The following is a 14,255-nucleotide window of genomic DNA, read 5'->3' as shown; positions in this document are numbered from 1 at the left end:
TTAGAGAGAAAAGTTACAAGGGTTAAAGACTAATGGCAAGAATATTCATTCAAAAATGAAAATAAAAATATTTTTAGTAAAATATTATTTTATTTCAGTTAGTCTTTCCAGCAACTTTAATAGTCTTGTTTAGTTTTAGTTTTTCATTTCTGTTTTGTTAAATATTTTATTTTAGTTTACAAAACGTTTTTTTAATAATAGTTTCAGTTTTGATTTTAGTTTTCATTAACTATAATAACCTTGGTTCTTTCTGGTAGGTACTAAAACTGTTTTGGCCCAATGTGACCGAATTTCTCTGACTATTGATAATTCTCTAATCTCTTTTTCCTCCCGGTTTAAGTGTGTCATTCTCGATAGTACCTTAAAATCTGAGGCAAATATTAATAATATCACTGCATATTTCTGTCTACTATAATATAAGCTGTTTACGCTCGTCTCTTATAGTTTACAGCACTGCTATTCTTGTACATTCTCTGGTTACATCTGATATTGATTATTGGAATTCTGTCCTCTTTGATCTTCCTCAAAAACTCCTTCACAAACTTCAACTGGTTCAGAATGCTGCTGCTCGAATCATTATCAAAACCCCTTCCAAAGAACTTGTTACTGCTGTCCTCCAGTATCTTCACTGACTCCCTGTTAAATACCACATCGATTTTAAGATTATGCTTTTTACTTTCAAGACCCTCCATAATTTGACACCTCCATATCTCTCTGATCTTCTTCACATTCTTTTCATATTCTTAGATCCTCCTCCTCTATTAATCTTATTATACCTTATGCTCACCTGGCTACCATGGGGTTTAGCACTTTCAGTTGAGTGGCCCCTCGCCTCTGCAACTCCCTCCCACAAGACATTTGTAACATTGACTCTCTTCCTACCTTTAAAACCACTCTTTAAACACACCTTTTTAAGCTTGCTTATTCTGTTTGATATAAATTTTAGTTGATTTGTTTAATTTCAATTATGTATTAACACTGGTTTTATTGAAACTGTAATATTTTCAATTTTTTTTATATTGTGATTGTTGCTATTAAGTGTCCTTGAGTGCCTTGAAAGGCACCTATAAATAAAATAATATAAAAATAAATATTCAAAGGTTATGTCAAAATTGATGGCTGCAATTGCTGATCTTGTTGTCTGAGTTCGTCAATTTATATGGCTGAAAATTGTTAGGGATGTCAAATTACCCGACTTTATGATTACTTTCCAGCACAATTTCACACTTACAAGATACTATATGCACTTCCATTTTTCTGGCAGCTAATAAGATGCTGTCTGACAGAGATGGTGCAGTATGAAGGGTTTACAGGTATGGCAAGTTCATCTGCAACCTTAATCCCCACCCCCCATTCTGTCTTATTACAAAAAAACAGGACACGTCAGAGATACAAACCTCTCTCTTTTTTTTAACAAGGTACAGAACCTAGGTCTGCTTTCCTTATTTTTTGTCACTGCGTTATTATATGAATTGGTTGGATTTGCAGCTGGCTACTCATTGGTTGATTGTTCTAATGCACTCAGAGCCCAATCCTACTACTTAAAATGGGTCAAGTTGCTGACCAGTTGGGCTGAGATGCTGAGTATGTCACACTACCCTGACTCGCCAAGGTTTTGTAAATGAAGTCTATGACTGAACATCACCGGAAAAGTTGAGTAATTTGACATAGCTCTATGGCAGGGGTAGGCAACGTCGGTCCTGGTGAGCCGCAGTGGCTACAGGTTTTCATTCCAACCCAATTGCTTAATTAGAAACCAATCATTGCCAATCTCAGACCTTATTTAATTTTATGGCTTGTTAGTCTGTGCAATGTAAGGCTCTTATATCGTAGATTTTTTTCCTTTCCAAAGATATCATCCAAATGATATGAAGCCTAAAACAGATCATTTTCAGTCTGTCACATTTTTCTATTAAGTGTTTTATTAAATCAAACAGTGCATGATGAACACACACAGATGTAATTGGAAAAAAGCTAGCTGGAGAACTGCTGGCTGCTTTGTCTTTTACATCTTATTGCTAATAAGGAGCAATTAAAACACTGAATGCAGCAGTTTAAGATTGAAATAAGCAATTAAGGTTGGAGAACCTTAACAAGCGAGACCACTAAAATGAAGCATCAAAATGTCACTTAAGCAATATGTGCTTCATCAGCAATAATTGAGTTCTCGTTAAGGAACTGGGTTGGAACAAAAACCTGCACATACTGCGGCTCACCAGGACCGACGTTGCCTACCCCTGCTCTATGGGAACAAATTCCACAGAAAACAACACCAATTCATAAGAAAATGACAAAGAAGAATTACCATTTACAACTATGCAAACAATGCAAAGATTTACAACAACAACAACATTTATTTATATAGCACATTTTCATACAAAAAACTAGCTCAAAGTGCTTTACATAATGAAGAAAAAAAAATAAAAGACAAAGTAAGAAATTAAAATAAGACAACATTAGTTAACATAGAATAAGAGTAAGGTCCGATGGCCAGGGAGGACATAAAAAACAAAAAAAAACTCCAGACAGCTGGAGAAAAAAATAAAATCTGCAGGGGTTCCAGGCCACGAGACCGCCCAGTCCCCTCTGGGCATTCTACCTAACAAAAATGAAATAGTCCTCTTTGTATTTAAGGTTCTCACGGAAGGACTTGATGATAATGGTCATGCAGACTTCTGGCTTTTAATCCATCAATGTTGGAACATCACGGTGCTTTGAGTAGATGAAAGAAACCCGAAAAAGAAACAGAAGAGAGAGTAGGGGTTAGTACGTATTTTAGAGCCACCATGAATAGTTATTATAATGAATTGGATATACAGAGTATCAGGATTAAATTAAAGTGAAGTTATGAGAAAGCCATGTTAAAATAATGTGTTTTCAGCAGTTTTTTTAAAGTGCTCCACTGTATTAGCCTGGTTTGGCAGGCTATTCCAGATTTTAGGTGCATAACAGCAGAAGGCCGCCTCACCACTTCTTATAAGTTTTGCTCTTGGAATTCTAAGGAGACACTCATTTGAAGATCTAACGTTACGATTTCGAATATAAGGTGTCAGATATTCCGATATATAAGATGGAGCGAGATTATTTAAGGCTTTATTATCCATAAGCAGAATTTTAAAGTCAATCCTGAATGACACAGGTAACCAGTGTAGTGACATCAAAACTGGAGAATGTGCTCGGATTTTCTTTTCCTAGTTAGGATTCTAGCAGCTGCATTCTGCACTAGTTGCAAACGATTTATATCTTTTTTGGGTAGTCCTGAGAGGATTGTGTTACAGTAATCTAGTCGACTGAAAACAAACGCGTGAACAAATTTCTCAGCATCTTTCAGTGATATAAGAGGTCTAACTTTTGCTATGTTTCTTAAATGAAAAAATGCTGTCCTAGTGGTCTGATGAATATGCGATTTAAAATTCAGATTACAGTCAACAGTTACCCCTAAGCTTTTTACCTCCGTCTTGACTTTTAATCCTAATGCATCCAGTTTGTTTCTAATAGCCTCATTGTATCCATTATTACCAAATCACTAAAATTTCAGTTTTCTCTTTATTTAACTTTAGAAAATTACTATTCATCCATTCTGAAATACAAGTAAGACATTGTGTTAGTGAATCAAGAGAATCGGGGTCATCAGGTGCTTTTGATAAATACAGCTGTGTGTCATCAGCATAGCTGTGGAAGCTCACGTTGTGCCCTGAGATAATCTGACCTAACGGAAGCATGTAGATTGAGAAAAGCAGCAGACCCAGAATAGAGGCTTGTGGAACACCATATAGGATATCATGTGTCTTTGAGTTGTAATTACCACTTAAATTAAAAATTAAAAATATCCTACAGATGTAAACCTAGCACTGTGTTTTTTTTGTGGATGCAAAATATGATAAGAAAAAAAAAATGCCAGCTAACTAAATGGTGGGAGATAAGAAGTCACTGATTGTGAAATTGGTTAGAAGAAAAACCTGCAGCCACAGTGGGCTTCCAGGACTGAACTAGAAAAAAAAAAGCAGGCATCTAAGTTAGTTCCACTTATAAATGTGTGTGCCTATTGTGAAGTATCTGGTTTGATAAATTAATTAGAACTAAATGGTAGGGAAGTAAATGAAGGACTGACAAATACTAATCAGCTCTGGTTAACAAATTTTTGGCTGGTATTCTCAGAAAACAGAAATCTGTGATGTAAGAATAATTTGACATAGCAGAATAAAAGCACTAACAAGCCATAAAATTTCATAATCATCAAGGATTGGTGTGTAATTAATCATTTGAGTTGGAACAAAAACCTGTAGCTGTAGATCTTACTACTTACACTGTGGTCCATTTCTGTTCCTCTCCTATTCAGTTCTTATGTTCTCCCACTTTCTTTCTCCCACATAACACTCCTTCAGACACTTTCCCCCTACTGTCCAAACTTTATTGGTCACTCCATGATTTTATTACCTCCCTTATCTTTTTAATGTTATTAAGTTATGTTATTAAGAAAATTTGTAATAAAACTATTGTCTGCATTGGAGGGGTCTACAACATAGCCCTAATATAATACTTGTATCCCTAATGCTTTCTAGTGCACTCCAGATATCTTCATCTTCTTTCTCTTACACCTTTCTGTTTCCTTGTTGCCTGCTTCCTTTCTTTCTAACCTAACTGCTTTAGTATCCCCCTCTTTAAATGTGTAGTTTACCCTCTCCTTCCACCTTGTGCAAGTGCTTGTCAGCTTCTGTGTGATGTACACTGACTTAACTAGTATTCCTTTACATCAATCTTTACTGGGAAGCACTCTGACGTATTTACTATTACTACATACAAAGCTGTTTATTTATATATTGTATTTACTGTCCTACTGCTGAGCTGATCTATGCCTGTCTCCACAACGACTTATGGACCCACACACGCTGCCAAGATGCATACACAACCTTGACTTGCAGTAGAAAAAAAATAATGTTAAAAAATGCTGCATGGCCCCTTACTGCCAACAAAAACTGAGTTTTAGGAGCAAACGGAATCAAGTTTCACACACGAATATCATGTAGCACAAATCTTTTAGTACAATCACCAAAAAAGAATGACATCCGTACATAGACAAAAAAAAATGACCTATTTTGTTTAAGTTGTTATTTCTCTTGTGTATCCCTGTCCTATATTTATGTTAATCCTGTTAGGATGTTTTGTAATATGGTTATAAGTAGTATGGTTAAAGTGAATTAAATACATTATTGTCATAACAATGTCAATTATTTAAAATTTGATTTTGTGACATTCATTAAGTATGAATACAAATGTTAAACATAAGCTCAGTGGTAATCATTATTCCCCAAAAGCCCATAATGAAGAAACTGAAAACAAGCACACTCTAGACATTCAGCGGATCTCACAATTATGATGTTAGGTTCATGCATCTGTGGATAAGTACTTTTATCAAACAAGTAATCCTCATCTTGATTGATCTGAGCCATTTACTGGAGAAAGAACAAAGCATTGCAGGGTATGAAGGGTCAAAACACACCTTATGACTTCATGATTCAGTCTGCAAGAGTAAAGTGAATTTGTGGTGCAGAGGTGACAACCTGGGAGAAGTTTCCTTTTTATGCTGCATTAATGAAGCCGCATAAAGTAATCCATTAGACAGCAGATTATAGTACTGATGAACACCGTCTCTATACTGACACATGCATACTTCCAATTTTATTTTATTTCTTCATTAACTTTGAAGCAATCTGCAGTAGATTGTTTAAAATAGTCAGTTTCATCAGTCCATGTCTTTTAACCTAGACATTTCCCATTAAAGGTGGGATGGCCACATCTAGCAAACTTAAATGAAACATACTTTCAGTTCCATTCAGTTTTTTAATTCAGTTCAATTTATTCTCATTGTATCAAGTGGAGTCAGTTACATTTAGTGGGGTTTTATAAACGTTTTATCAGAATTGCTGCATACCAGCAATCTCTTTCAAACTGTCATCTTGCCGATCACATTAAACAAACAGCTATATACATGTACCAAATCTATAATACAGCTCTTTGGAACTGAATCTGCTTCTGAGTGCTGAGTAGATATTTAAGATTTGCTTTTAGGATTGATGAAACATAATATTTTTATTTAGTTATGCTGTCATAATAACATTAATTATTATTATTAAACTGATTTACAGCACTTCACAGAAGCGGAGTGAAAAATCATACACTGAGATTCTTTAAATTTTAACATTCGATTTTAGTCTCTGTTACATATTTTGTTTAATAAAATTTTTTCTGTTTAAAGAAATCCATCCATCCAAACCTGCTTAACAGGTTAGGCTTCTTAAATGGTAGAGAGCGTGTTTCATGACTTTGTACATTAAAATGAGATTAGCACCAGCCCATGTTGTTATTAGACTCCTCCACTTTAGCACCAACCTATGATTTTAGTAGACACCACCACTTCTATGAGAAGGGTCATTACTGTAGCATCCATTTACTGAGTCAGTCACGTTAATCGAGATATCTCAATTAAAACTAGTGTGAAGGTCTTGCTCTCTGCTAGTTCTTTTTTTGGCTTCTTTCAATTTTATTTATATTCAAAGGCATAAATTAAGCCAATTCATATTTTTGAAAATTTGTTTGCAGAATTATTACAGATTATTAATTTAAATATAATTATTATGGTGTATACAGTACTTAAGCATACATTCTGCACATTTATGTTTTGTTTTATTTTTATATTTTGATACTGTATATTTACATGAATTAACTTTCAAAATTATCTTAAATTTCATTGCCCTTTGTTAAACTTGCTGCAGAATTATAGTCTCTTATATTTTCTTCCTTCAGCAGTTGTATCTGTACAAAACAAATTACTCTGCAGCTGCGCTTTGTCCATAGCATGCTTGTGGCTTCTACATTAATATTCCACTCACAGATTTGTGCAGCACAGCTCCCTTTCCGGTAATTAATTGTGAAGTTGCTAATGCAGGAAAACGTGAGCTTTGGCAGTGCAGAGACAGGGAGTACTAAAGCATCATGGGAGAGTGTGTCAGGTATAATTCTCTTTCCAGATGGCTCCCCTACAGGTGAGGCAGTAGCCTGTGAAATTACATTCTAAATTACACTGCAGATAAGCAGTGCACACAAGGCTCCCTGAGACTATTGTTCTGATATTAGTTATAAATGGTATGGTCTAGAACCAACGACAGCACTAAAAGACTACAGTACGAATAAGATACAAGAGAGATAAAAGCTATTGATAAAATGGGATAGTTGTCTATGACAAAATTAAGGTCAAATAAAGGACAGTGGCTGATATCATAAAATGGTTTATTTTCATGTTAGGAATTTAATTTAATGAGATATGTAGGATAATTTAATTATCAGGTGAGAATGTACCATATTTCTGCTATTAAATAAACTGTTTTCTTATACCAGTTTCTTTTATTTTCTCTCAGAGGAACCGTATCATTGTGCATTTCAGTATGTGTGACAGTTGATCGATATGTGATAATCTTTCTCATAAGGAAAGCTGTATGTCAGTGTTGTCTTTGCACAATAGCGACCAACCATGAGTCTCTTCTAGAGGAGACTAAGTTGATTTTCTTTTTCCCTGTCTCTTGACCATTTTACATTTTTTGCTCTGTCTCTTTTAATACTGTACTGTGTTCCGATACATGTGAGTGATTTTAGTTTTAAGAATCCCTTCACTGGTTTAAGGACTGCTTAACTCTGTGCTTTCCATGTTGTTCAGCTTTTAGGTGAACTGCTTGTTTAAAAATAAAGGTTGTGCTTTGTTAGCATTTGTGTTTCTTTCTTTACTGTTTTACTGTACCTTTACTGTATTATATATTTTCAGATATAGGCAGTAGTATCATTTAACAATTTGAATGGTTTGTTTATGTAGAAGGATGGGAGATTTTATCTTCACTAGCACAATACCTGTATAATTCATTGACAATATATTTGAATCTTTGTTTATGAAAGTGTAATCTGCATCATAGTAGTAATAGCTTGCCCAAACAGAAATACAGCTTTATTAAAATTTGTGAGGAGGGTATTAAAAGTAGAACTGTAAAAATCAGTAAAACAAAAAAATATTTAACTGTCAATTTTTTTTTTTTTATTTTATTACACATTAGCTGAATTGGCATCTTGAGTGCTATAAATGTGCCTCATCCAGTGCTGGTTCCTGTTTGTTCTTGATGTCTTTGGGTTAGGCTACCAGCCCCTAATTTGATGACATAAGGGGGGTGCATTTTCTTAATACTGTATTACTGTAGACTTTGCTTAAACATTTATTAAAATGGTTAACTCATCATTACCTTTTTCTTTTTTTAGGGCTATTTTCTCCTATTTGAATCTATGCTGGACTCTGTCCTTTCTGCAAGAGACAAATATCTAGCAAATGGTGGCTCAGGTTTGTTCTTTGAAGCCATTTCTTGTATTGTTTGTTTAAAAATGTGCAACTGTTGGTAGTATTGTTAGCTAAGAAATGTTACTGTATATTAAATACTATTTTACTGGAAGATCTTTCCAGAAATTTGTATTTTAAATTTTATTGTACTTGAGAAAGTTTGCTTTTAGAATGTGCATTTTTACAACCCATTAACATAATTTACATATACTGTTTCTTGGGAGCCTTTAATTTGAAGGATACATTTCTTTGTGTATTCCAGGCTCATTTTTATATGGACAGTATGTGGTTTCTGTCACTGACCTGGCCTAATGATATGTAACAGATAGTGGTCTGACAGTATAGTTGTTCCAGTACACTAGCTTTTACTAGGCTCTAAGGGACAGATGACAGCTGAAAGGTCACCTTTTCTGACTTCAGCAGTTGGTGTGACCTATGGAACCAGTTCTGCTGTCAACTTAGTGGGCAATCTATGAATGTCAAAATTAAATTAACCCTAATTTATTTTATTCTTTTAACTGTCATTATCTTCAGTTAACTTGATACCATGCACATTTGATTTTATTTAAATTATTAATTTTTTTGTTGTAAAAATCAAAAGTCAAAGCAACATGCTTTGTAAGGGTCAGATTTTACTTCTGGTATCAATATCACAAATAGTTTTGGAAATATATATTTATTAATAAACAGTACCACATGCACCCCTCTTTGTACTGAACGTTACAACTCTGTGTTTGTGCCAATAATATTTGAGTCCCTTTTGAAATGCAGATCAGTAAATGTTTTTTCTAAAATTAATTCAAGCAGTTCTCTTAGGAAGGTGCATTATTTTAGTTCATGCAGCAAAACAAGGCAGGACAGTGGCATGGTGGTAGTGTTTCTGCCTCGCAGTAAGGAGACCAGAGTTTGTGTCACAGATGCTCCATGCATGAAGTTCTCCCCAGGTGTGTGTGGGTTTCCTCCTGCAGTCCAAAGAGGGTCCAGGAGTTGTTCCTGCCTTGTGCCCTGTGCTTGCTGCATGAGATTGCGGCACACCGGGAACCCTGTTCAGGACAAAGCAGGTTAGAAAATGAATGACTGACTGCAAAACAGGCTGTTAGTGCAAGTTCATTTCCATTGAAAGTTTGTATGTGGTGTCTTGGGTGAAGAGATGCAAAATCTGTGCTGTATTTTATAGTAAGGCAATCAACAAAGAAATACCATGGTTATCAATGAACAGCAGTTTTGAGAGGTGCCTTCCATTTCAGTTGTCTGGAAAATTAATTATAGTTGTCAAAAACCCTTTAGTTTGTAAAATGTGTCCCATCAAAATGATAATGGTAATTAAAAGCGTACATAAACTGTTTTAACTGTAAAGACTTTTATTTAGTTAAAATTGAAATCTGGTTTTATTGTTTTATTTGGTTTTGTACTACTCAATGTTAATGCCATTTGTTAAAAATATATTGACTTTAAAGTAAGAAGACAAAACTACTTTTTGCCTTCTCTAACATTTTATGTTCAATGTTCTTAGATCATTAGCGAGGTGAAGATCTAAATCTTTGTTTAGTTCAATGTTTGCATAGTTTTACTTGTAGGTAGGGTTTGTAGCAGCTAGGCAAATTCTTTGTCCATTCAATTAATGTTAACTTTGTACATAGGAAAGTGTACCTCATTGTTCAAAGTATTTTTACAGAACCAAAGTGATCATAAAAGCGTGTTGATTTGTAATGTTCATACATACAATATATTCTTACTGATAGTTTAATCGTTTTTATTTAGTTTGAATGTATATATTTAAGTGTGATTGATAAGAGGAAGTTGAAATTAAAAAGGTAAAAAAAGGTGGAATGTTTTGTGTCACAAATTTAAAAATACGTATTTTTTCGTGTTCCTTAACAGTTTTTTTTTTCTTTTTCAAAGCAGCCATGCCTAGTTTTTAAAGAGTACAAAAGGGAAAGTGTTTGTTTAGCATCATGGAACATGGAATGAAGTCACTTTTGCTCAAATAATAATTGGAATGGCGCCTCAGTTTAAAATATTTGGTTTGGGATGGATATAATATCACAAGCTAATGTGCCCATGAAAAAGGAGTGACCAATTGTGAAACAAAGTCATCATGCACAATTACATTACTCTATTAAAGGAACTACAGAAGTAAAGTGCCTGAAAAATATACGCTGAGAGGTGCAAAAGGCCCCAAGAAAACAGGTCACTATTTGACAAACTAAATCCGCTGTCTTTTTTAATCCACAAACTGCTTAATTGCCCCTTGAATAGTAGATAGTTCACTATGAGTGTTAAAACAATTGTCTCTAGTCAGCTGCAGACACTCTATGTAAAAATTAGAGCTGGGAATCAATTACAAAAATTAATTGCATAAATATATGTAATTAATAGTGATTAATTGTATCTAACATTAAAATGTGTAACTATATGAATATATAAATCATGAAGCAAATGCACACGGAATCACAAAATTAATGTAAAATCAACACAAAGGTTTAAAAAAAAAAAAAATGAATGCCATATTTTAAACTTACATTTAAAATCACCTTAAACTTGAATATTTAAAAAAATTATTCTTGAGAAAGTACAACCTGATTTTGAAAGCCTTCCTAAAAGTCAAGTAGAAAAGTTGGCAATAAGAAAACAAGGTCATTGTATTAGATGTCAAATTGTCATAGCATATGAAACACAGATGTGTCAAAGTTAAGAAAATGATCGAAACGACTGTTGACTTTGAATGCACTGCTAAAGACTAATTTAATTGAAAGATACGCACCGCTTAATTGGACATACATTAAACATTGTGTTTAAACTCCACAAATACTATCCTAAATTGTTCATCACCATCAATGATTGAAATTATACTCTACACAAGTGTTGGGTCTGTGAATGGCAATCTCTTAGCTGCTTTTTTGCTGCCCCCTGTACCACCCTTTCCAACAGTTTAGCACAGGATTTAAGGCTTTTGTAGTTGGTAGAAATGTGGTGTGCCTTTGGATTTTTTGGATTACAAAAAGTGTGCCACTACAGAGAAATGGTTGAAAAACACCGCGCTACCTACACCTTTGCTCCTGACATTCTAAAAATAATCTCAGCAGCTACTATCATGTTTAAAATCTGACACCATGCATTACTTGAATGGTTATGTTGCATTCTTTGCATGAATTAGAGAGGATACTGCAAACTTGTAGCATGGGTGGGGATAATCATTACATTTATATTTCAAAGAATTTTGTCATTATTTTAGGGCAGTCAACACTTTAAGCTACCTGGCAGACCAGTGAGTTAAAAACAGAGGTAATAGAGTTTATTTTGGTTTTAGTGCCACTCAAAGTTAACTTATTTAGCACTTAGGTGATATAACACTGAATCGCTAATCTTACTGTACAGAAACATGAGGTAATTTTTACCTTTGCAACTTTTCTCTTTTCTAATGTAACAGTTTATTTATTAAAGTAATTTAACTTGCATTTACTTTATTTGAAACAACATACACTTTTATAAAGAAAAATTCTAAAGAACATCAAAAATATGAATTTAACATTATGCACATATACAATGTACCTCAGCTGGAATGCAAGGCTGCTATACAATGCAACTTATTTTTTGTAATGCGCTGTTCATTTAGTGCTGGCACAGAGCACTGTGAACAAATCCAAGTCAAACTACAAGTATGGATAAAACTAATTGCTAAATAAAGAACAGGTTCACATATAAATAAAGATTTGTTAAAACACACAGAGAACAAGTTTTAAAGTGATTGAACAAAAATGGAAATCAACAATACCTGTCAATTAGTTAGTTGATGAACTATGGCCAGTTGACAATGGAGGAGTTTAAAATTATAAAGGAGAAAGTCAAACAAAGTCAGTCTTGAAGACCACAGCCAACTTGCTGCGTACCCCATCCTGGGTTTTATATAGTGGAGTCTGTACCGACTGTCCGATCTAATAAGAGAATCTTTCCATCCGATGATTGCAATGTTCCTTGATCCGATATGACTTTTCCAAATGTAGGAGAGCAGCCTTGCAGCAGAGCAGTGACACTAATGCTACATGTAGATACAGAGAGGAGAAACAGAATAGAGGAGGGTTAGTAATGGTTTACAAATACTGTATTACTTATATTTCTGTACAAATGACTAACAGAAATGCAGTATGCACAGCTAATAAGCAATTCTAGTCAGGGTATGCTAGACTAAAGTAATGAGTCTTCAGACTGGATATAAAAGCTGAGACTGAAAGGGAGTCTCATATTACCAGGCCGATCATTCCACAGCTTAGGGGCCCAGTAAATAAAAGCTCGACCTCCCACTGTCGTTCTATTAATATTAGAAATCTCAAGAAGGCCGGGTCTTGAGTTCTCAATGTTCGCTCTGGTTTGTAGGTAATAGTAAGATAAGTAAGTAGGGCCATTTTCCATTTAAGGCTTTATATGTTAAAATGAGTTTTTTAAAATCAGTCCTGAGCTTAATTGGGAGCCAGTGTAAAGACAGCTATGTTGGACATGTTGTCTTTACATTCCATCTGAAACATCCATCTCAACCATGCAGTCGTTTATCATGTTGTAAGAGTATCTTTGAGATAGATAGTGGTCTTCCAAGTGCTGTTCTAAGTTATGATGCATTTTACTTTGATTGTTATACTCAACACTTTTATGAGAGGAGGAGGATACTACTGGTGTTCTCTGTGATCATATTCTACCTCCCTCCCTCTATGGTATAGATGGTGTTCATATTTTTATTATATAATATTCAATTAATTTGATTTAATAAAACATCCTTCTGCTTTAATCTTATTGGTTATCATCATGTTTATTTTTTTTAATTTTCCCCATACGTTTTTGTTGGATTATTTTAAAAAAAGAAAAACAATTGCATTTAAATGACAAGACAGCTTAAAACTCACATCCTTGAGCTCTTCGCATCTGTTGTTGCTTGACATGTCACTTGATTGTCTTAATATATTAGGAAAACCAATATTAATTTTCTAATACTTCAGTATAAAAATGAAATAGATCATATATTTTTTTATAAAGCTTAATTCAGTTGCAGTTATTATGTTTTTATCAAAAATTGACTTAAATATATGATAATTTCATTGGAAATGCAGCCAATAGAGTCTTTCATAAATGAGTTACATCAACAAACTTATAGCCCCACTGGTGTCAAGGATTGTGTATTCATTTCTGTCATAAATTTTTAAGTTACCAAGGAAACTAAAAGGAGCTGGTAAGCTACTGAAATGACCATGCCTCTTTTGTACATTCTGTACACTAATGGATATTGAAAAATAGGTTAATCTTAGAATTTGCAGATGATTTAGTGTTTGTAATGATACTTGATGAAAATGAAGCAAGTCCTAGTCCAGTGGTAGATGACTTTGTTAACTGCTGTTCTGAGTCTTTTCTACAACTTAATATTACTTTAGCCAAAGATCTAAGTATTTTAGAAGACTAGGGGGCTCTGCTCCCTGCTCGCTTCGCTTGCCAATCCCCAGGTTTGGTCCTGTGGAAATACAATTTAAAGTGTTTTTTTTTCATGGGAATTGTTACATATGCATTATATTTACTTTTTATTTTAAAACTTAAGTAAAAACAATATTTGGAATAAACTTTTCTTCAAGATCGAATTGAATTTTGATTTCTTGATTGGTCTTACAATGTGATAATGCAACGTATAACTGGCTGTGAGTGAATACCGTTTCTTTGTCTCTTTTAAATAAACCAACTTTTTCAAATGTTTGTCCTTGTGATTTGTTATTTCTCATTGCAAAAGCTATTCTCACAGGAAACTGTAAACATTTTAATACGAATGGCATGTCAAGATCTCCATTTTGCCCGAACACCATTTTGAGTTCATTCACTAAAAATAACACTTTCTAATACAACAATC

At 34.0% G+C, this 14,255-nt stretch overlaps 1 protein-coding gene across 1 annotated transcript in view; it reads left to right on the top strand.

Annotated features, from left to right (window-relative positions):
• prmt3 (protein arginine methyltransferase 3) overlaps positions 1-14,255 on the top strand; it is a 309,295-nt gene that overhangs the window by 164,040 nt on the left and 131,000 nt on the right. Inside the window, exon 11 of the mRNA XM_028793849.2 lies at positions 8,299-8,377. Coding sequence (XP_028649682.1) covers positions 8,299-8,377 — 79 coding nt within the window. The remainder of the gene's footprint in view (positions 1-8,298; positions 8,378-14,255) is intronic.

The sequence above is a fragment of the Erpetoichthys calabaricus genome, chromosome 2 (genome assembly GCF_900747795.2).
Source record: "Erpetoichthys calabaricus chromosome 2, fErpCal1.3, whole genome shotgun sequence".
NCBI lineage: Eukaryota > Metazoa > Chordata > Cladistia > Polypteriformes > Polypteridae > Erpetoichthys > Erpetoichthys calabaricus.
This window is presented reverse-complemented; position numbering and strand designations above follow the sequence as displayed.